At 35.2% G+C, this 21884-nt stretch overlaps 8 protein-coding genes across 8 annotated transcripts; 5 read left to right on the top strand and 3 right to left on the bottom strand.

Annotated features, from left to right (window-relative positions):
• Positions 1–206: 206 nt before the first annotated feature.
• On the top strand, positions 207–1490 carry NAEGRDRAFT_46309 (uncharacterized protein; the record flags this gene model as incomplete). The annotated part of the gene is made up of 1 exon (XM_002681406.1): positions 207–1490. One exon carries the CDS (start codon positions 207–209, stop codon positions 1488–1490), a length of 1284 nt encoding a protein of 427 aa, XP_002681452.1.
• Positions 1491–2161: 671 nt separating this feature from the next.
• Positions 2162–5204, top strand: NAEGRDRAFT_63212 (uncharacterized protein; the record flags this gene model as incomplete). The annotated part of the gene is made up of 2 exons (XM_002681405.1): positions 2162–2429; positions 2497–5204. 2 exons carry the CDS (start codon positions 2162–2164, stop codon positions 5202–5204), a joined length of 2976 nt encoding a protein of 991 aa, XP_002681451.1.
• Positions 5205–6164: 960 nt separating this feature from the next.
• Positions 6165–8120, top strand: NAEGRDRAFT_78369 (uncharacterized protein; the record flags this gene model as incomplete). The annotated part of the gene is made up of 1 exon (XM_002681404.1): positions 6165–8120. The coding sequence occupies one exon, from the start codon at positions 6165–6167 to the stop codon at positions 7926–7928; it is 1764 nt and encodes a 587-aa protein (XP_002681450.1). The 3' UTR covers positions 7929–8120.
• A 410-nt stretch (positions 8121–8530) lies between these two features.
• NAEGRDRAFT_82964 (casein kinase) lies at positions 8531–10324 on the top strand. The gene is made up of 5 exons (XM_002681403.1): positions 8531–8628; positions 8769–9086; positions 9130–9189; positions 9238–9677; positions 9764–10324. The coding sequence occupies exons 1-5, from the start codon at positions 8553–8555 to the stop codon at positions 10283–10285; spliced, it is 1416 nt and encodes a 471-aa protein (XP_002681449.1). The 5' UTR covers positions 8531–8552; the 3' UTR covers positions 10286–10324.
• On the bottom strand, positions 10286–11321 carry NAEGRDRAFT_56976 (uncharacterized protein; the record flags this gene model as incomplete). The annotated part of the gene is made up of 1 exon (XM_002681259.1): positions 10286–11321. The coding sequence occupies one exon, from the start codon at positions 11319–11321 to the stop codon at positions 10323–10325; it is 999 nt and encodes a 332-aa protein (XP_002681305.1). The 3' UTR covers positions 10286–10322.
• Positions 11322–11438: 117 nt separating this feature from the next.
• NAEGRDRAFT_63208 (uncharacterized protein) lies at positions 11439–12248 on the bottom strand (the record flags this gene model as incomplete). The annotated part of the gene is made up of 1 exon (XM_002681258.1): positions 11439–12248. One exon carries the CDS (start codon positions 12246–12248, stop codon positions 11439–11441), a length of 810 nt encoding a protein of 269 aa, XP_002681304.1.
• Positions 12249–12396: 148 nt separating this feature from the next.
• On the bottom strand, positions 12397–15741 carry NAEGRDRAFT_63207 (uncharacterized protein; the record flags this gene model as incomplete). The annotated part of the gene is made up of 1 exon (XM_002681257.1): positions 12397–15741. The coding sequence occupies one exon, from the start codon at positions 15739–15741 to the stop codon at positions 12397–12399; it is 3345 nt and encodes a 1114-aa protein (XP_002681303.1).
• A 532-nt stretch (positions 15742–16273) lies between these two features.
• On the top strand, positions 16274–21877 carry NAEGRDRAFT_56975 (subtilase family serine protease; the record flags this gene model as incomplete). The annotated part of the gene is made up of 2 exons (XM_002681402.1): positions 16274–18260; positions 18542–21877. The coding sequence occupies 2 exons, from the start codon at positions 16274–16276 to the stop codon at positions 21850–21852; spliced, it is 5298 nt and encodes a 1765-aa protein (XP_002681448.1). The 3' UTR covers positions 21853–21877.
• Positions 21878–21884: the final 7 nt, after the last annotated feature.

The raw sequence follows: 21884 nt of genomic DNA, 5'->3' as shown, positions 1-21884 counted from the left end.
ATCTCATTTACCTTATTCGAAACTTTTTAATAGAACCAAAAGTTTATCATTAATTTGTAAATCAATTTGAAAAATGTTGTAACTGGTTCAATGAGAAACGAAACTATTCCAATGGAAACCTATCACTAACAATGCGATAATAGTCAAGAGTTTCATGGAAATTCAATCGTTGTAATCAGAAAATAGAATATTTAAAGTTGAAAAATATGTCACAAAATCATCGCCACCAAATCCATCCACATTCTCTCAAGCAAATTACGAATCAATTACCGAAACCACTTGACAAGAAGCAAATCACCTCTCATCAAAACTTTATTTCCAAACAACGTGAAAATACGAAGGAAATTATTCGAAACTTGGGCAATTCTTCCGATCATGATCAACATGATGATTTTCAGAAAGTTGATAATGCTAATCAAATAACAATAACTTGCGAATGGTTTGATCAAGATTTAATATTGGCAAATATTTTCCTCTATTTAAGACCGATGGAAGTTTTTCATCCGAATTATTGTAACAGTTGTGCTTGTTTGATGATGGTTTGTAAGGGTTGGTATCGGTTTATATCTGGTACAGAATTTGCCAAGTTTTATTTCGAACATTCGTTTTGTGTTTCTACTCCTTTCATCAATGATGTAAATGGTCATGAATTTGAAGAGCTTGACTCGATGAAATTTAATTTTTCACAAACTATTGAAAATGATGTTGAGCAATGGAAAAAAGGTATTGAGGAGGTTAAACCTTTAGAGGCACTAAGTTGTGTGAAATGTTTTGAAAATGAAATTAGAATCAAAACTAATCTGCTCTGGAAGAATAATTTTCATCGAAAGTTTCTGATACTTACTGCACTAATGGAAAGGAGAACCCATTTCCCACACACCAATTCATCTGATACAGTACCACTTTTTGAAATTATTGAAAAATTATTGGAACCTTTAACTCGATCACAAATTGAAAAATTGAATTCCATTTTGAAAAAATTGAAATTTTCCAAATTATTAACCAATTCCATCAAAATTAACTCGGGAAGAATTGTAATCTTCCATGATTCTGGTTTACCTTACATTCTCTCATCTATTCACACAATAGTTTGTCTGGGAAGCACATTTCTATTCAATGTCATTGATAATTCCTTCAGCACCTCAAGCAGAGTTTCCATCTTCCTTCCTCCATGTAGTACCTCTGCAGAGAGGAAAACATTTGAAGAGGTTCTGTGTGGACTCTTGCCCTCAATCTTGCTATTCTTTAAGAAGCGTACAGTGAAAAGAGTTCCCTCTCCATACATGTTGTTCTCTCAACAGAAAAGAATGGAGGTGGTGTCAGAAAATCCAAATATTTCATTATCAAACCAAGCAACGATCGTTGCAAATTGTTGGAACAGGATGAGTAATGATGAGAAACAGGTATTTTTTGATAGGTCAAACAAAATGCAAGAGGAATATCAGAATAAGATTGATAAGATTCAGTACATTATTTCAGGTTTAGAATAAAATATTAGTAATCAAAAGTTGATCACTAAATACATTCCGTTAAATAGACAACATAATAATTTGGAAATAAATTTTTTGGTAAGACGAACATTCGAATAGTATTGCACTGAGCTTTATTAAGGTATCTTTAGAGTCAAAGATTTCCTTAATTGAATTGTTTCTGTTACCTATTGAAACATTACCGAGTTCCTTGACAATCACCTTTTTGGTATTTTCAGTGATCAAATGATGGTAATTGTGAAACTGTTGTCGAGGGGGTTTGGGTGGATGTTCTATTGTAATGTTGGTGCTCTGAATCTTGGTGTTGTCTGGATGGATTGCAACAACAGGACTGTTGCTGTTTGGTTAGATTGGTAAGAGATTCTTCATTTTACAAGTGACTAGCTACAGAATTGAGGAGTAAATATCCTCAAAAAAGGAAGAAGATAATCCACTGCAATAGATTCCATTGTTTAATCGTGGAGAAATTAACGAAACAACAACTATTTTTTTTCTAACAACACCATTATCTCAAAACCTGACAATGATTCGATGGATTTTAATCGGTCATGACAAGGTCATGAGATGATGAAAAAATGATAGGTTTTGAGGTGAACAACTTGTGTCTTGGTTTCTTTTCCAAAAACTACAAAATGAACTTTCTTCACAAAACTTGATAAAAATTGTTCAATATGAGGACGCCAAGATCCTCCCACACAAACAGTAAGGCAATTTTTTCCTTCCTTATTGTCATATCCCTCGTCGCCGTCATGGTGATGGATTTTTGTATTGCAGATGATATAGCTAATGTAAAATATAAACTAACAACAATTTGTAATGCTCCAAGATATGTTAGCACACCCAGAGGATTGTTCTATTATTCGGGTTCTTTGTATTTTGCTGAGGAACAAGGACATGTTATTAGTAAATGTAATTTGGCAAAGAATGAAGTGGAGATTGGTATGTGTTTGATTTAGACAGGAACTCTTAATTTAAATAATTGCTTGATGGTGCTGATGGTTGTTAGTGGTTGGAAGTTATAGGGAGTCTGGATTCAGAGATGGAAATGAAGCATTGTTCGACAGTCCGAGTGATGTCTGGGTAGCTAAGGGAGGAGTTTATTACATTGCAGACACCAAGAATAATAGAATTAGAAAGTACACAAGTGGGGTTGTTTCAACTCTTGCTGGCAATGGAATGGACACAAGCAGTCCTGATAATACTTTACCAACTCAATTGAGTAGCCCAAAGAAATTGGCAATGGTTGGCAGTAATTTGTACTACTCTGAATGGCAAAATATTAGAAATATGCAAAATTTAAATGCAGCCAAAATTGTGACCATTGTTGGGACCTTAATGAATGTTTCTGCAACGTTTTATGTTACTGATCCTTCCTATAATTTTGCAATGCAAGTTAGAGAACCTAGGGGTTTATATTTCTATTCTGACACAAAGTATTTGATTGCTGATACGGGTAATAATCGTATTGTTCAAATTGAAGATGGTGTTGCAAGTGTTTTAGTTGATGCTTCTCAAGTTAACTCACCATCCAATGTTTTATATTATGGATCCTTCATTTATTTCACAGATAGTGGAAATCATTGTATTAGAAGGATTGACGTTAATGGAACTATTTCAACAATTGCTGGACGCTGTGGTGCAAATTCAAATTTTGAATTTAATGGAGATCAATCAGATGCCACTGTGGCTACGCTTGGTGAGCCATATGGGCTAACTGTTGGTGAAAATGGTAAATTATACTTTACCGATTCAGAACACTACTTGATACGAGTTCTTGAACCATACTGTGATTATGAGAATGGTTTCTTTCTATTTGGAAATATTTGCAAATCAATTGGTAAACCGGTTTGCTATGAAAAAAGTGCAGAAGACACCAGTGTTTGTTCAGGAAAAGGAGATTGCACTTCTTACAACACCTGTAAATGTAATCAAGGTTATGCTGGAAACATGTGTCAATATAATTATACTTGTGGTGGATTGATTCCAGTGGATGCAAATGTTTGCTCTGGCCATGGTTCCTGCCTCTCTCAAGATAAGTGTTCATGTACTGTTGGTTATGTTGGCATATTTTGCAATTATACATTCACTTGTAAAGGCCTAGCTCCAGATGATCCAACAGTTTGTAGTGGTGGTGGTAAATGTCTAGGAAACAACATCTGTTCCTGCAGAAATTCTAGCACCAGTGGCCAATATTGTGATACTGTTATTGGTGAAAGTACATCAAATCAAATGACTGCTATCATTGGTGGGGTGATTGGAGGTTTTAGTCTTTTGACCATTATCATTATTTGTTTTGTTCCTGTCGCGTATATTGGAAATTCAATGTACAGAAAGAGGTTTGCCAAGTATCAGGAAGAAAGAAAAGAAAAGAATGAGGAAGAAAAACGAAGAGAAAAAATAAGAAAAGATGTGGAGTTTGAATATAAAGAAAGAAGAAAGAGGGATGAAGAAGAAAGAAAGATTAAGGATGAAGTCAGATTAAGGGAGGAGAAGGCAAGGAAGCAGGAAGAAATGGAACGAAAGGCGAAAGAAGAAGCAAGATTAAAGGAAGAACAGGTAAAGATTAAGGAGGAACAATCTAAGAAAGAGCAAGCTATCAAGTTGAATCAAAATCAAGAGCTAATCACTGTCACTTTTACAAGTAACGGTTCTGAAAATACTATGAATCAAGGCCAATTATCAACATTTTCATCAATGCCTTCATATACCAATTACCTTAGTAATGAAAAGAGCGGGTCAACACAAACCAGTAGTAATAATGGATCTTCTATGCAAAATACAGAGCTTTCGTATACTGCATTTTTGAATCAGAATCAAGACAATTCATTCATGCCTCCTCCAACGATTGTATCAAGTAAGGGTAGCGAACAATCTAGTAAGAACGATGACAATACCTTCTCCTCAAAGGATCACACTTACAAGATTATAAAGGAATTGGGAAGAGGTGGATTTGGTATATGTTATTTGTGCGCTGATGTCAATACGAATGATTTGATTGCTGTAAAGGCAATTTCAGCCACACAAGACAATTTCATGGCAATTTGCAGTGAATTCTCCAAATGTCTGTCCTTCCAACATCCAAATCTTGTAAGATCCTATGAATATTTACAAGCCAGTGAGCAAAAAGTCATTTGTCTTGCAATGAAATATTACAAATGTGGAGATTTGGATCATTTGTTTAAACATGGAAAACCTCCTTCTGATCAATTACTAATTTCAATCATTAATCAAGTGGGTGAAGGTCTTGATTATTTACATAGAAATCAAAAAGTCATTCATCGTGACATCAAGGCAAATAATATCATGGTTGATGAATTTGATGAAGAAAGCTCAAAGATTTCAGTTGCCATTGGAGATTTTGGTGTTTCAAAACAAGCAGCTACAGCTCACACTTTCACAGGAACGCTTTATTATGTTTCACCTGAATTATATTTGGGAAAGCAAACTTCTTATCCAACAGATATATTTTCATTTGGTGTGACTTTATATTTAATTATTTGTGACAAGTTTAAGTGTTTGAATCAAGCATCAATTACACAACAATTGCTTGGAGAAGGTGAAGAAAAGGTGTTTGATAGAATTAGAAAGGAATTGAAAGACACAGGTATCAGAGAGGACATCATTGATATTATCATGAGAATGTTATCAAAAGAACCAGAAGATCGACCACTTGCTGAGGAATTAGCCAATTTCTTTAAGAATTTCATTTGTTAAAGTGTTGATTTGATTATAGCAACTTGTGAATTCTTGCTTGATATGCGAATACCACCATAAATTTTTTAAACGTTGTTGGCACAAGTTAAATTCCTTGTGGATCATCAGTTATTGCCCAAGATTACAACAATACTAAATTTACCTCTAATTGTGATACATCCTTGACTTTCATTTGAGGAAGAATATTGACAAGAGTCGTCAATGTCTCAATTTGAACATGTACATCAAAGCTAAATACTAATTCAATTATTCAAAGTTTGCTATTTGGACTAGTTTTAGAAATTTTCGAATTCAAATAATTCCCAATTAAGGAATGTTATGGATCGGTGGCCTATTACCTAATAAATACACGACAATAGAGTTCCGTTATTCAATGCACTTTAATAGAATTTTATCAAAAGAGGTCAATTCACTAGAAATGCTTCATCTAATGATAGAAAGTCCCCAATTCGAAACCAATTTATTTTCTCTTGATTTTTAAATAGAAAAAAGAACCCCAATAACATTGATAATATTTTACAATCAATATTTTGAAACACAATACTTGCTCAACCCGTCAAGTATTGTCTCATCTCTCATTGATTCTCTTCTATTCGAAACTACAACAATATCCGAAGCCGTAGAACTCATTCGATATCCCTCAAAAATCTACGTTGTATCATAACTGACTCGTAAAATACCTTCCTCACAAACCATCATACACTTAGCAGAAAGAAACCGAAACCAGTTTTACCTTTTTGTTGTACAACTCAAGAACATTCGTACAACACACATCAAACTAAACCAAATTGACGTGCATCAAATTTTCCATTTGATTCCCGTACAGAATAACCAGCGAGAGAGATTTCAAACATTAAAAAAAAAGAGTTTCGTCAAACCTCAACAAACTCTCTAAGCAGAAGAAACATTTCGGCAATTAATTATCATACACAATTGAAAACCATTAATATATAGTGGAAAATGAGTCAAGATTTTGATAAAACTTCGCCTTCATCATCATATAATTATCAGAGAAGATCGAGTGGTGCTTCCTCTTCTCAAGATTTGGACTATGCCAAACTTTCCTATCGTGATTCCTTCTCATTGAAATATGGATTGAGAAGTTTGATTAGTTTTGCAGAGGGATGTAGCTCCTCAAATGATTATCACAATTATTCTCAACAACTTCCCTGCTCAACCACAACATTGGAACAATTGCCTGATAGAATATTTATCAGTGGTTCTACAAGTAGATATAGTGTTCCTTCAATGAATTGTACTGGTTGGATTTCTCCTAAGGATTTAGTAGAACATGTCAAGACAGATATTGAATCAAAGAGACCAAAGCCAGTGGCAACTTCCCCTTCCAATTCTTCAAATAGTTCAATTCCATTCTCAGATGCAGCTCAAATGAATAATTGCAAATCGAATAATACACTCTTTCCATGTGATCCTAAGGAACTCATTTCAATTGACTGTGGTTACAATGTCACATTTTACTTGACCAAGACTGGACTTTATGCAACTGGTTCCAATTCTGTGGGTGAATTAGGTGTTGGTCATTCCAATGAAGTAAGAGATCATGTGGAGGCGGTTGCCTTACCAAAACTTCCTCTTACTCCAAGCTACTTTGTCAAGAAATTGGTCAGTGGAGAAGGCCACACTGTTGTGTTAATGTCCACTGGTGAAATTGTAGTGTTTGGTAAGAATGGAGATGGTCAACTTGGTATTGAAAAGAGTGTTGGAGAACCAGTGCCAAAACTCATTCCTTCCTCGACATTTGGAGGTGAGAAAATTAAGGAAATTGCCTGTGGATATTATCATACACTTGTCTTGACAGAGACTGGTATAGTCTATGCCTGTGGAAGAAATGTACAAAATCAAATAGGATGTGTGCCTAATCATGTCAATGTTTCAAGTGGATTCAGACCTGTCACTGTTCTGAAAGAAGGTGGATTGAGTAATGATGGTGGAAAAGGACTCAAGATTGTTAAAATTGTTGCAGGAAGTCATCATTCACTCTTTTTAACTGAAGATGGAATTGTGTATGCTGCTGGTGACAATCAATTCAATGCCATTGGTAAAAAGTATCCAGTTTTTGCTCCACTCGAACCATTCTACAGTAATAATCAGAGAACATCCACTGAATCCTTGAAAGATTCAAAGCAGATTGTGCCACACAAGTATATCACCAATGTATGGTGTGGAAGTTTATCAACCTTCATTCAAACAAGAGATGATAAGGTCTATGTTTGTGGAACTGCCAATGATAGAGCTCTCTTCTTAGATGAACAATATGTGAATGGAAATGCAAACTATGTCACTGAGGGATTCATTCAATGTGATTTCCTTAGTGGAAAATCAATCAAGGAAATTGTTGGTTTCTACTCAATGATTGCTGTTTCTGAATCTAGAGATGTCTACGTGTGTGGAAATAATTCTTGCAAACAGTTAACTACCAAAGATCAGCCAGTATACAATATCAAACCACAACATGAAACGTTCCTATCTGCAAAATTGAAGCAATATCCACAACTAGATTATTGTGTTTCGGCAGGATTTAGAACATGTAGTATCTATCTCTTTTCGAAGGAAAAGAGAAGTAGAAATCAGAATGAAATGTTCTGCCACCTCTACCAAGCACTCTATGATCAAGATGAAAGCAATAAGAATTACTTTTCCGATATTTCCTTTGTTACTAGAGAAGTTGATGAAGATGAAGATGTTGTCATGTATGATTTGTAATCTAACAAGATTAACAATTCACTTCTATCACTTCACTACGATTAGTAGTTCCCTTCTTCATGAATAATTATTTAAATTTCCACTTTAGTAATATCATGTATTCATATCAATTTTGACCTGCGACTTTAAAACACACACATAGAGATGCTCCACAACCTTTCAATAATTGTAAATAAAATAGTAATAATAATATATTCTTTAAAAAACTAGAAACCAAGTGATTGATAATTGCTGCTTCTTTCATCAAAAAACACAAATAGTAAAAATTGCTAAATCGGGTGATGAAAAACTTTGGATTTTTATTACTTGGCAAAATATTTTTACAGATAAAAATTTCGTAACGACTGGCAAATTTACGACTTGGCGCCACGATATTTTACATTTCCAATACGAAAAAAATAACGGCACATTAAGGCCATCTCTCCGTGTACTACTTGTGTGCTGCTGAAACGAGATTTTGATTCAAGACCATAATAATAACAACAACGAATACTTGGAGAGAATCGTTTTGTAGCATAATTCTTGATTGGTATCAACGATTCATTTTTGATATTATCAGTGTTTGGATTTCCCTTCCAAAATTAAAAAAAAAATTTAATATTAGCTAGCGACAGAAACAACAATATGGATCTCAGAGTAGGTGGAAAGTGGAAATTAGGACGTAAGGTTGGAAGTGGTAGTTTTGGAGAAATTTACCAAGGTTTGTTTGCAAGCATTTCATCATCATGACCAATTTAATGTATTACTTTGTGATGATGATTATTTTGCTGCATTTATTCATCAAATCGATTTTATGTTACTACAACAACAACAACTTTTTATCATCAATACAAACAACAGGAACAAATATTCAGACCGGAGAAAAGGTTGCTATCAAATTAGAGTCTGTCAAGACTCGCCATCAACAACTTTTATATGAATCTAGGTTATACAAATTATTAAACCTCGGAGGACCTGCAATTGGTGTTCCTTCCGTTAAATGGTATGGTGTTGAAGGTGACTATAACGTGATGGTTATTGATCTTCTTGGTCCAAGCATGGAAGACTTATTCAATTTTTGTGGAAGAAAATTTTCACTTAAAACAGTTCTCATGTTAGCTGATCAGATGATTTCACGAGTAGAATTCCTTCACTCTAAGAATTTTATTCACAGAGATAGTAAGTTTTATTTTGTTTTTTATTTGAAATCTAACTAGGTCAGTTAAACCGGATAACTTCTTGATGGGAACAGGCAAAAAAGGTCACCACGTCTACATAATCGGTAAGTGGTTTTTTCGTTCAACATTGTTGATCTAATCGAACTTGTTAGATTTTGGATTGGCCAAAAAATACAGAGACAGTAAAACTCATGCACATATTGTGTTCAAAGACAATAAGAGCTTAACAGGCACAGCCCGTTATGCATCAGTCAATGCTCACCTTGGTATTGAGCAGTCGAGAAGAGATGATTTGGAAAGTTTAGGATACGTTTTCATGTATTTCCTTAGAGGAAGCTTACCTTGGCAAGGATTAAAAGCCCAGTCAAAGCAACAAAAGTACGATTTAATTAGTGAAAAGAAGATGTCAACAACTGTTGAAGCTCTTTGTAAGGGCTATTCATCAGAATTTGCTACATATCTCAAATATGTAAGGTCGCTCCGATTTGAAGATAAACCAGACTATGCCTATCTCCGTAAACTTTTCCGTGACTTGTTTACACGAGAAGGATATCAAATGGATTATGTTTTCGATTGGACAATTAAGAGAATTGTAAGTTTTATCAATGGATTAGAAGAAATATTAATATTACTCCTTTCATTCCTATATGAATTATTTAATGTATTGGATAATTACAGAATAATATGAAACCTGAAATGCCAATAAGTACTAATGCTCAAACTTGGCTTGAAGAGCAACAACAACAGCAAATTGAAAATCAAAAAGCTGTACTAACACAACAAGGATCTAGTAATGTACTCCTTTATCAAACCAATCAATCCTATCAAGACACACCAAGTAGTTCTAACTATCATTCCAACTCTCACAATAATATTGAAGTAAGCAATCAAAGAGAAAGAGAAAGGGAAAGAGTAATTGTTTCAAACTCATACACGAAACCGTCTCAACACACTGAAAATGTTCAAACAAGCTCTGGAGCAATTAGGTCCAGAAATGTTGCCTATGCTCCAGCTGTTTCTAGAGGTTATCTTTCTGGAGGGAGAAATATGGGTGCATCTCCAGCTTATAATTCTGGATACACTTCTGGTTACACTTCTGGTCTCACCTCACCTATACAATATACTTCAACAGGAGGTGTGAGGACGAGCTCACATCTGCCAACAGCAACCAAGTACTCGACCCAACCAAAGAGAAAATGATTGTACAATTCAAGTTTAATAAACTAATGCTAACTGTCTATAAATCATAGAGTGGAATTCCATCTTTCAATTCCTCATTGTATCGTTTTTCAGCTCTTTCTTTTGCATCTTTGGCAAACTGTATTATGGAATCGTAAGAGACAACACATGAACTTAGCTCACTAACATCATAGTCCTCATCTTCGTCACTACTATTATCTTCATTGATTTTCTCAACAACAATTGCATTATCTGTTTTCACCTTTTTAGATTTGTTAAAGACAATCTTGTCAACTTTTTCAACTCGATCTCGTGCTACATTTGCAAAATTTGAAAATCTAATTCTCTTCTTAATCTCGTATTTTGGTTTGGTATCTTCCTCTTTAACTTCTTGATGGAGCAGTGATTCTTCATATGCTTTCATTTTTTCATCATGTTCCTTTTTTATCAATTTAGCATCCAAATTACTCTTACTAGATTTGAATAATCTAACCTTTTCAGTTGTTGATGGCCATGATGAAATATCCTCCTTTGAAAAATCTTCCTCCATACTATATTTCAATGTCTTGTTTGATACTACATAAACAGCATTATATCTTTCAATTTGCTTGGCAATTAAGGCCTCTGCTTTCTTTTCCAATTCCAAATCCTTTCTCTTGAATGATTTAACTGGTTCCCTCCTCTTAGAGATTACATATTGTTGTTTACGTCCCAGAACATAATCTTTCGACACCAACTTTTCCTGTGGCATCAAATAACTAGTGACTGTATTATTTAAAAATCTATTATTCTTTAAATCTTCCTTTTCCAATCGGAATCCATCCTCTTTGGCATAATATATCGTCCACTTTTCACACTTTTGTTTAGATAATTGTTTATGTTCATCGTTATTCAGTATGATTTTACTATTAGGTTGTGTTGTTATTGGTGCCGGATTTGATGATGAAGTTTTTACTTGTTGTTGACCAGCAGCATTGATTTTAATAGTAGTGGTACTATTACTCTTGTTATTTGCTTCAGATGTTGTTGCAGAGGGAAGACTTATTTGTTCGCTCATTTTTTTGAATTAAAAAATTATTTAAAATAAATTTTCTTAAAACAACTCACAAAACAATTAGCTGACTTGACAGCTATTTCATGGTATATTGCATACTCAGTAGACAGGGAATAAAGTTTATTGATTATTTTTTTTAATTTTCTTCAAAAGGGTGACAAGGTCTCTAAAGAACAATTTCTTTTCTTTCTCATTACGACTGAGTCTTCTCTTTGGATGTCTTCTGTGTCTTTTATGATGATGGTCGTGATGTGGTCTATCTTGATTAACATTGATAAGATTGGAAATGTTGACTCTAGATCCAGATGCCTTCTTTTCTTGATGTTTCTTTACTGGCTTCTTCGACTTGTTCTTCTTTTCTTGAGGTTTTGGTTTGGTGACTGGTTTTGGTTGAGGTTTAGCTAAACCAACTTGATTAGAAGTGGATGGAGTGATGGATGTATTTGAAGTTGATTGAGTACTGAGCTTTGGTACAGGTTTGGCAACTGATTTTTGAGATTCTCCATTTAATAATTTGAGAGTTTCTGCAATAGTTCTTGATTTAGGAGGTTGTTGTTGGGCGACAGGAGGTATTGCTTGAGCATTGAATAATTTGAGTACACTGCGATCAATAGTTGGAGATGTCTTTTGTGCTTCACTTCTAGGTTTTGTTGAAACTTTTGATGTTGTCAAACTTGTTATTAGGTTCTTCTTTTTATCGGAGGTTGGCTTTTTTACTTGCTTAGTAGCCTTCTTTATCTTCCCTGTTGCTGGAGAAGATGACTTAACAATATTCTTCTTCTTTTGGGTTGGAACAGATGAAGGTTTTGGTTTTTGTGCCTTAGAAACCAATTTTTTGTTGGTTGGAACTTTTTGTGCGAATGTAGTGGTTGCAAGAAAGACAACAATTCCCAACAAGACAATCAAAAGAATAGTCTTCGATAAATTCATTCTCTACAAACTGCTGTAAAATTGTCCTCCCACACTGTGATGGCGTTATTTTATTTTTTTAAGGATGGTTTCTATAAATAAGGGCGCTTGATATTAAGGTATTAATGAAAGGAGTTTGTCATTTAGACTAGTTTTTCAAAGAAGTTGATCATTGTCTTTTACTCTTTTCATCTTGACTAGATTCGATGTGTAGCATCTTACTCAAATTCTTAGAGAAGTAGCCCTGTATACCTTCATGATTTTCACTGTGATTGAACAAGACAAGATGGTCTCCCGAGCTCCACATGGCATTCAGTAAAAAGTTAAACTTGGCAAATGGAATGATGCTATACTTTAAACCATCTGTTGATTTGACATAGGTATTCAATTTTGCGGTCATGTCTCCTATTGTCCACACTCCATTTGTTGTTATCACACTCGTAGTGAGATAAGATGCTTGAATATCTGTTATTTCTCCATCCATCGTCTTGGGTTGATTTAAGAGAGTGATAGGTACCATAGGGATCTTGTTTTTAACATTTTCATAAATTCCACATTGGTAGTGGTTATTGAAACCCCACGCATAAATATTACCATTCTGGAGCAGAACCACATTGTGATAGCCTCCACATCTCACTTGCCTGATAGGAGCTTCCCAAACCTTATCAAACAGTTCAAAATTTTCAGATGTTTCAGATCCTTTCTTCTCGCTTCTATGTATGTACAATTGATTGTCATTGGTCACTATAATAATTCTGTGTAATCCTACTCGAATAATCCTTATATTGTTTTGAGATATTTCTGGTGGAAGTTGCAACTTTCTTCTCCTCGGCTCTGGATCCAATACCATTATATCCAACAGGTAATTGGTTCTCCCTCTTGCGTGACCGTACAAGAGTAAGGTATTGGAGCAGGGATTTGTTTCAATCCAATCAATGGTTCCTCCTGCATACTCTTCAAAGAAGGATATTTTAACCTTTTCCGCAGTTTCTGCAAAATGTATAAAGATACAGAAATTATTCCTCATTTTGAGCATGAATGCATCTTGTGTTCCATAAACCTCAGTCAATTCCAAACTTTTTGGATCTTGCAATACATATGGATCTAGATTTACGTTATTCTTCTCAAACTCAGTCCTGATAAGAGTTTTGTAGTCAACTTCTCTCAGTTGTGGATGAAAATTTGAATTGCAAAAGGTAAAGTACTTGTTATATACATTTTCAACCTTTTTGGTTGGATGAAGGAGTGGGTTTTCCTTATATATTACAAACACTCTTTCAGTTTCTTTACCTTCCGCAACAAAAATTGTAAATGATCCACATGGAACAACTTGTTTCACTCTTGATAAACTCTTATCAAAGTATATAATCTCGTAAGGTCTCTTTCTCTCAACTTTTTCATTCTTTTCTCGAATTTCATTGAGAACATCACCAGACACGACGACAAATACTGAATCAGCTGCCAGTTCATAATCTTGTTGTTTGTGATTCGATGGTGATTTGAGTTGATGCAACGAAGCATAGGTTTGCATCTTTTCGGTAATCTTAATTTGAGGAACATTAATTACAGGTACATTCTTTCTTCTCACTGGTTTAACATCTTCGACGTGCTGATTTGGTATTACTAGATTGGGGGATGGTTGTGCCACCATGGGTCGTGCTGATGTTTTGGCACTTGGTGGAACAATTTGACTCTTTGAAACTGTTGGTTTCGGAACAGTGTGGAGAGCATGCTTATTTGAACGAAATTGTTGAATGGAATTCCTCACCACTTGATGTTGTTTCTTTTCTAATTGGGCCGAACTAGCCTGTGAGAGTTGAAGTGGTTTCAAGATTGGTGGAATGTTAGCAAACAAGGCAGTAGATGAAGCATTATGTACAATAGGAATATCTGATGAAATTAATTGCATTGTCTTGTTGGAACTCCTCTTGATCAAGTGAAATGGGGGACTCAGTGAATTACTAGTCATGTTGTTGTTTTCTTGCTCGTCCTCTCCAATAATTGTTGATGTTCGCAATGATGAATCCTTCACTTGTGTAAATTCAAAAATTCCTTCTCCAGTTGTATCCTCAATATTATCGTCCTCAGTAATTCTCTGCTTTTGAAAGGCAATCCACTCCTCAACAGCAGATACTTCTCTTCCTTCGTCACTTCTAAATGATGTTAATGGTTGCACAGTAGAATCAAATATATCCTCCTTTTTCAACTTCCTCTTCAAAGGAGATGATAATTGTGCTAGAATTTCCTCCTTAATGCGATAATTTGATGATGGATTCTTATTGTTGCTATTATTATTATTAGCAACTGTAAATTCTGATAAACCTAATTTTTTTGATACGGTAACAGGAGACTTTTCACTATTACTATTAACCGTTGATTGTTGAGAATGATGATGTTGATGATTAAGGTCCTTGTTACAATTGTTGTTAGTGGTCGAGTGATGATTACTCTCCTTAACAACCTTAGCAACCTTTATAGAGTATAGTAAATTTTTTTGTCGTTCCGTGAGGTTCTTAACATTGGAAAGGCTCACTGAAGGAAGATGAGAAATTGTTCGGTTGGGGTTTTCCTCTGATGGTTCGATCGTTGAGTCTTTCACTGTAGTGTTGTTCATTGCAGTAGTGGCAGAGTTGGTTTTAAAGCTCCCGATGCTATTGCTACCGTCACTCCAAGTTGTGTAGACACTACTGTGTGTGATTAGAGCAGCTGATTGTTGCTGTTGGGGACTATTGATGTTATAACTACTCGGTGAAGAGTTGAAATCTGAATGACGAGAGAGGAATGAAGAGTACTCCTTTGGTGAAACGAGCTGGGAATCATGGGAACATTGAGCTGTTTCTGGATGAAAGTAGAAAGTTGAACAATGTTTGAGAAGACGATCCTTTCGAGGAGAAAAGACTGGTTCAGAAATTGGCACTGGAAATCTCTTCTTGTATATAATTGATGATGTTGCTTTCTTTGGAGTATTTTCATTGGAATCATCACTAGCAAGAGATTCCTCAATTGTATCGTTTAGATTCGGAAGTGATGTTGGAGAAGGAAGCTTGCCATTTAATGATTTGAAGTAATCATCTACTGAATAATTCATGTCATGTGTTTTGATTCTCATATTTGATCTCCTTCCTCTTTCTTCAGACGAATTCAAATCTTTATCTGAATCATCGTCATCCTCCTCCCCCGGCAATACTTCAATTTCCTCCTCAACATCAGCTGGAAACGATCCATGACTAGAAGGATCATGATGATGCTGATTATTCTGTGTTGAGGTTGGTTCCATTCCAAAGAATAATTCCTCACTACCACTGTTACTACTGATAGTGTCTAAGGATTCTCCAATTTCTTCCTCAATATTGTTGATGTTATTTACAAATGATTCCCTTCCGGTTGAAAGAGGATCATAATCGGAATGAATAGAATAATCGTCTTCCCTTATTTCCAAAGATGATTGAGTATGATGAAGGTGATGATGATGAGTATTACTACTGGCTGCTTCAGTTGGAAGAAGTGACAACATTAATGTTTGTTTTTAAAGGTGTTTTGAAATGACTATTGTTGTTGTAGGTTTAAATGTCTTTTCATTAGTTTTTTTCAGTATTTTCATTAAATATCCCAATGCCGGCTCTTGATGGCTCTCTGACTGAATTCATATTATTTACTACCTGAGAGATAGATTAGAAACAAGTAAAAAACCTCACAATGAAGAGTTAATTGGAAACTCCAACAAGAATTAGGGTATTGAAGGTGTTGTCATCACACAAAAATTTCCAAAATATCATTTCGTGCCAAACAATGTGCGCCTTTGGTTGACCACAACATTCTTTTAACACAATGTTAGGTGGTCAATACCCCAACACTATTTGTGAGAAAGGCAAGAAGCGCTGATTTTGGATTTTTTGAAATATAGACCTTGCTAAATTCAAACCCTCAAAAAAACAAGTGCCTGGCTTTTCTCAGTGCCTGGCCGCAAAAGTTTTGTTTTGTTGATACAAGTTAGACAGTATTTGAAGAGAGTGTTTGGATAGATTAGAATTGAGAGAGGAAATAATATGATAGCTTCTTCACCTTCATCACCAGACGCATCAGCTAATAAGCAACAACAACCTCAACAACATCAATATCAACAACAACAAATTATTTCGATATTTCCTCACGATGCGGATGATGATATCTTTTCAGTGGAGGAACCTAATGGAGGAGGTCGTAACGGAAGCAATACAGGTGGCTCATCAGCCACTGAATCATCAGCAAGTGGAACAACGGCAACAGATGTAGACTATTGGGAGGAACATAAAAGAAAGTGGCGAAGTAATAGTAAAGGAAATAATTTTAATATTATGCGATTTGTATCATCTAGTTCGAGGTCATCAGGTTGCCCTAATGTTGATAGTTATCTTGGTGATGGAAGTGATGACAATCCTGATTTCAATCCAAAAGACTATTCACTTGTCTTTGAACAAGTATTGAAAGATAGAGAATGTTCAGAATTATTCCTTACCTTTTTGAAAGTTTCAAAAGCTGAGGAGCCTTTTGAATTCATTATTGCTTGTGATGAGTATAAGAAGGTTTATTCCAAGTGGCGAGAGAACAATATGGAGATGAATGCCACTAAGATCACAACAACCACAAGTTCTTCGAGCCACGATTATACAGATGACTCACTAGATAATCAGCCAATGAAGACAATGGATAAGATCAGTGTTGTTACTGAAAAAAGTATCTCCTCAAGTACATCTAGGGATGATCTTAATCATCAGGAGAATAATAAGGATGATCCTTCTAAAGTTGTTGAAAAAGATCATTCAAATATTTCCACACCAACAATCGAAACAAGCCCAAATACAAATGTGGATGAGAGTAGAGATCAGACTTCCTTCGATTTACTTTCAAAGCAACTAAAGACCAGTAAGGAACAGATATACAAATTGATGAACAAGGTCAAAAAGGAAATAATTGAAAGGTTTATCATAGAACAGGCAGAAAAAGAATTACACAGAGGTCCTCTCAAAACAGACCTATTAAAGAGTTGGCTTATCATTTCTGAAATGCATAAGGACTTGATCAAAGAGGAGACCAAGAAGTATTCCATAACCGAGCTAAAATCAAAGAATACAATTGTTCAGGAAATCGGCAACAAGTTGGATCCAAATGTAATATTTAGGGATTTGTACAATAGTGTCCATTTAGATTTACAAGTTGACTCGTTTCCATGGTTTTGTAAACACCCAGACGTTTTATATTTTTTGAAGAGAAAGGGTGAGGAATATACTAGATCCGTAGCTGTGAAGAATTATTCATTCAACATTTTGGACTGGAGAATTAAGGAGAGTGACATCAAAGACAAGGTAATTAAGCGAGAACATTTTTATTTTGGTTTCTCCCTATTATTGGAGGACACTAAGGATTGGAAAGTCATACGAGATAAACGTGGCTTGAAAGTATTAGCATCCAAGCAAGTCTATACTTTCGATAAGGCTCTAGCTAGTAGAATGAAATTGACCAAATTTTCAACAACTATTGATTGCCCACTGGAAAAATTTTGGAATATTTTCACCAATATTGAAAATCAGCAGAAACTGGACATTAATTCTGAAATACAGGTTAAGGAATGTAACACTAATGTATCCACTCATAATGCTACCAATCCATTTGCTTTTGGAGTTTGTGAAACAGTGTCGAAATTACCATTCATGGCGACAAGAAAATCCCGATACATTTATACAGCTATAGAAGAGCCTTCAATTGATGCAATATTCGTAATAGGGCACTCGTTGCAGGATGAATCTGTCGAGAAAGAGTCAGAAACAGCAACCTTTTCAAAAGAGTACTTCTTTTATCTTTTTACAAATTTGAAAGAAACAAAACAGACGAGAGTTGAAGGATGCCAATATTCTGATCTTAAATTGATTCTGACGTCGCGTAAGAAGTTTTTGGTCAAACAGTACAAACTTTTCTACAAGTTAATCAAATCGCTTAGCCTTTCGAGTTCAACTACTTCCCACAATGATTCTCTGAATTACAACAAGATTTTACAATGTAATAGGGAACTAAATGTTTCTTATTATGATTCTTGGCTTAAACTCAAGAAGAATCAACCCAACAAATAAACCTTAAACTTTGTGATTAATATTCACAAAAATCTCAAAGATAGTTATTTTGGTTATGATAAGGACCTGTCAGTTGCCAAAAACAATTATAATCAAATAATCAATTCAAAAATATCCACAAAAAAAATTCAAACCAACAACACCAAGCCAAACAAATGGCTAACAAAGCAGTTTCAAGAGTTTTCGCAATAGTCTTGTTGCTGTTGACAGCTTGCCTTCTACTTGTTACCCTCTCCCAACAAGCAACAGTAGAACAACAAGCCAAACTTTCCCGCCACGAAGATTTACTCGTAAAATTACAAACACAGCTGGAGAGTAATTTTAAAACTTTACCGAGAAAAAAGCAAAATACTCAGAGAGGCGCCAATGATATAATCATCAATGAGGAGAGTGAAGAAGATCCATCCGAAGTTAGTAATAATAGTAACAACAAACTGAGGGATGTCTTTATATTGGGAAAGAAATTTGCTGATGATGAATTGATGAATAGTTTTCTTCATGGAAGAAAGATTTTGTTCAATGGAGAGCGATACATTGATACAGAGAATACTCCTTCACTCTTGCAAAAGCTTGTTACCTTGAAAAGAGCTGAAAATCAACAAGAAGAAGTAGAGGAGGATAACACAGAGTTGGCTGACAAGGCTTTTGATGAGTTCAAACAAGTTCTCAAAGAAAAGGTTACACCAACAGAAATCTATGTAACAGTCAAATCACCTGTAAAGACAGGCTTTGGAGACTTTTTGAAACGTTACTTTGAAAGTAATTCTGAAGTCAATTATCATCCACACAATAGTTTCGTTTTGGTTGCTCCTTCAATTGTTTCTGTTTTGGATAAATTGAAAAAGATTGATCAAAAGAGATTGAGTAAGGAACAACAAAAGACTGAGGATGACAATCTTGCTGATGATATATTGTGGGTTGGTCTTGCTGATCCATCTTACAAGGTTAGTCATGAATTGCAAGCAAATAAGAAAAAGCCACTCGCCACAGTCAGTCTTGAAGTTCAATTATTTTACAATACTGATATGGAAGGTCTTATTAGAGAGTGGAGAAATATTGCTTTTGATCTCATTGATAAAACCAATGTTGAACAACTCATCAAAACTGAAGCTAAGAGAAATGTTATTATTTACAAGAAGAAGGATTTGACAATTGCTGTTACCATTCCACAAATTATTAAGGATAGTATTATTGAAATTCTTTCAAAGAGTCCACTTTCTCGTCACATTCAAAAGGAAGAAAGCTTTGGTCTTGAATCTGATTTTGAGGATGATGAAGAAGAAGAAGCTGACATTCCTTTCAGCCAATTTTATCAAAACTATGTCAAGGAAAAATCTTTTGAACAAGCTGATTCTGACAGTGAAGCTGCCACTGCTTTTAACAAATTGTTAAGCGAACAAGAATATTCTTTGGATGATGAAGAAACCTTCCAATTGTTATCTGCTGTTAATCCATTGAGTGATTCCTACAAGTCAGTTCTCTTCAAATACGGATCAACCAAGTCAGCAACATCTAAAACTTATTTGGGTGAAAAATTCCATCAAATTGCCAATACTACTCTCAATTTTGTTGAACATGACAAGATTGGCCACTCTGCTATGCCTGATGTTAAATGGATGTGGGAAAAGGGATTCACTGGAAGAGACCAAGTTATTGGTATTGGTGATACTGGTGTTGATATTAACAATTGTTGTTTCTATAGAAGAGGACAAAAGGTTCCTTATAACAAGATTGAAACTGACACTCACGATAAGTTTATTTCTTACAAGAGTTTTGCTGATGATAGAGACATTGTTAGAGGTCACGGCTCTTTTGTTTCCTCAATCTTGTCATGCTCTATCAAGGGAGACCAATTCGATGATGGAGAAGAAATGAAGGATTTATTTGATGGAGTTGTTAAAGATGCCAAGTTGTGTTTCTTTGATCTTGGTTTACCAACTCGTCGTCTCAGTGTTCCTCATGATTTGAGTGGAGATTACTTCCCATACATGCACAACAAGTGTAATGCCAAGATTTCAACAAACAGTTGGGGTAGTCCAAAGAGAGGCATGTACACAATTGCCTCCCAAGATGTTGACGAATGGGCCTATAAGAATCCAAATACTATTCAATTGTATGCTGCTGGTAACAGTGGCAGAAGTGGTACTAGAAGTATCACAAGTCCAGGTACCTGCAAGAATTGTATCACTGTTGGTTCTTCTCAATGGACTAGAAAGAGTTTCGAACTTGGTTATCCACTCTATGGTGATATTATTAGACACGAAATGATGGAAACTCAAATGTGTCTCAAGGGAGGTCATGGAAGAATGCTCTTTGCTACTCCAACCTTCTGTAAATCAATTGGTGCCAAGAGATCTCCATGTTTTGATCACAAACAATCTTTCTGTGATAGTATTGATATTACTGGTGAAAAATTTGCTTGTTCCAGTCATATTTTCAAGAAGGTTTGTTGTGGAAAGAAGTACTTGAATGACATGATTGAACACCCAGAACATTTCAGTCCAAACAATATGGGTACCTTTTCCTCAAGAGGACCAACTACTGATGGTAGAATCAAACCAGATATTGTTGCTCCTGGTCAACTTATTTTCGGATCTCGTTCATTGGGTACTTCCTCAGCTGATGATTCTGAAGAGATGGCTGATTCATTCTCTAATAAGGGTTATTGTCCAGTTCCTATCGCCAATCAAGGTACTAGTTTTTCCACACCAATCGTAGCTGGTTATGCCTCAATGGTTCATCAATACTTTACCAAGGGATTTTATCCAACTGCTAAAGAAAATTCACAAAACTCTGTGGATCCAACAGGTGCCACTTTGAAGGCTATTCTTGTTAACAGTGGTCAAGAATTGACTGGAATGGTTGAAGCTAATGGTGCAGGATTGTGGAAGAAACTTCACGGTACTCCTTCATTCACTCAAGGTTTCGGATTGGTTCGTCTCAGACATGTCTTGCCTTTTGCTGGAGAGTCTGATTTTAACATGTTCGTTTCACAACAAGATTCAGTAACAACAGACAGTTATAAGCAATATTGTTTCAGAGCTGTTCCAGTTAAAAGCACTAAGGATCAAGCATTCAAGGAATTGGATCAAGCATTGAAGGCAACACTTGTTTGGACTGATTATCCTGGTTCACCTAATGCAAGAATTCAACTTGTCAATAACCTTGACTTGGTTGTTAAAATTGAAAATAATGGTCAAGAACATTATGGAAATGGTGGAAGAGATTATATCAATAATGTGGAACAAGTTAAAATTAATGGATATTCCAAGCACATTGCTGACAAGACTGTTTTCCGTGTTGTCGTTGAAGGCACACAAGTTCCTAAAGGGCCACAAACATTCTCTCTCATTGTAAATGGACCTCTCGAAAAGATTGAATGTACTGGTGAACCAAACTTGAAGAATACAAGAATTGTCAAAAATCCACCAGTTAAGAATCAAAAGGAACCAGAATTACTTTCTGCCTTTATGAAGGTTGTTGGTGGTTCCCTCTTGTCTGACAATTCTGAGGAAAATTAAATAAAATTGTCTCCTATTGTAATACAAATACA

The sequence above is a fragment of the Naegleria gruberi genome (assembly GCF_000004985.1).
Source record: "Naegleria gruberi genomic scaffold NAEGRscaffold_6, whole genome shotgun sequence".
NCBI classification, from domain to species: domain Eukaryota; phylum Heterolobosea; class Eutetramitea; order Acrasida; family Naegleriidae; genus Naegleria; species Naegleria gruberi.
Note: the sequence above shows the minus strand (reverse complement) of the source record. Positions and strands in the feature narration are given on the sequence as shown.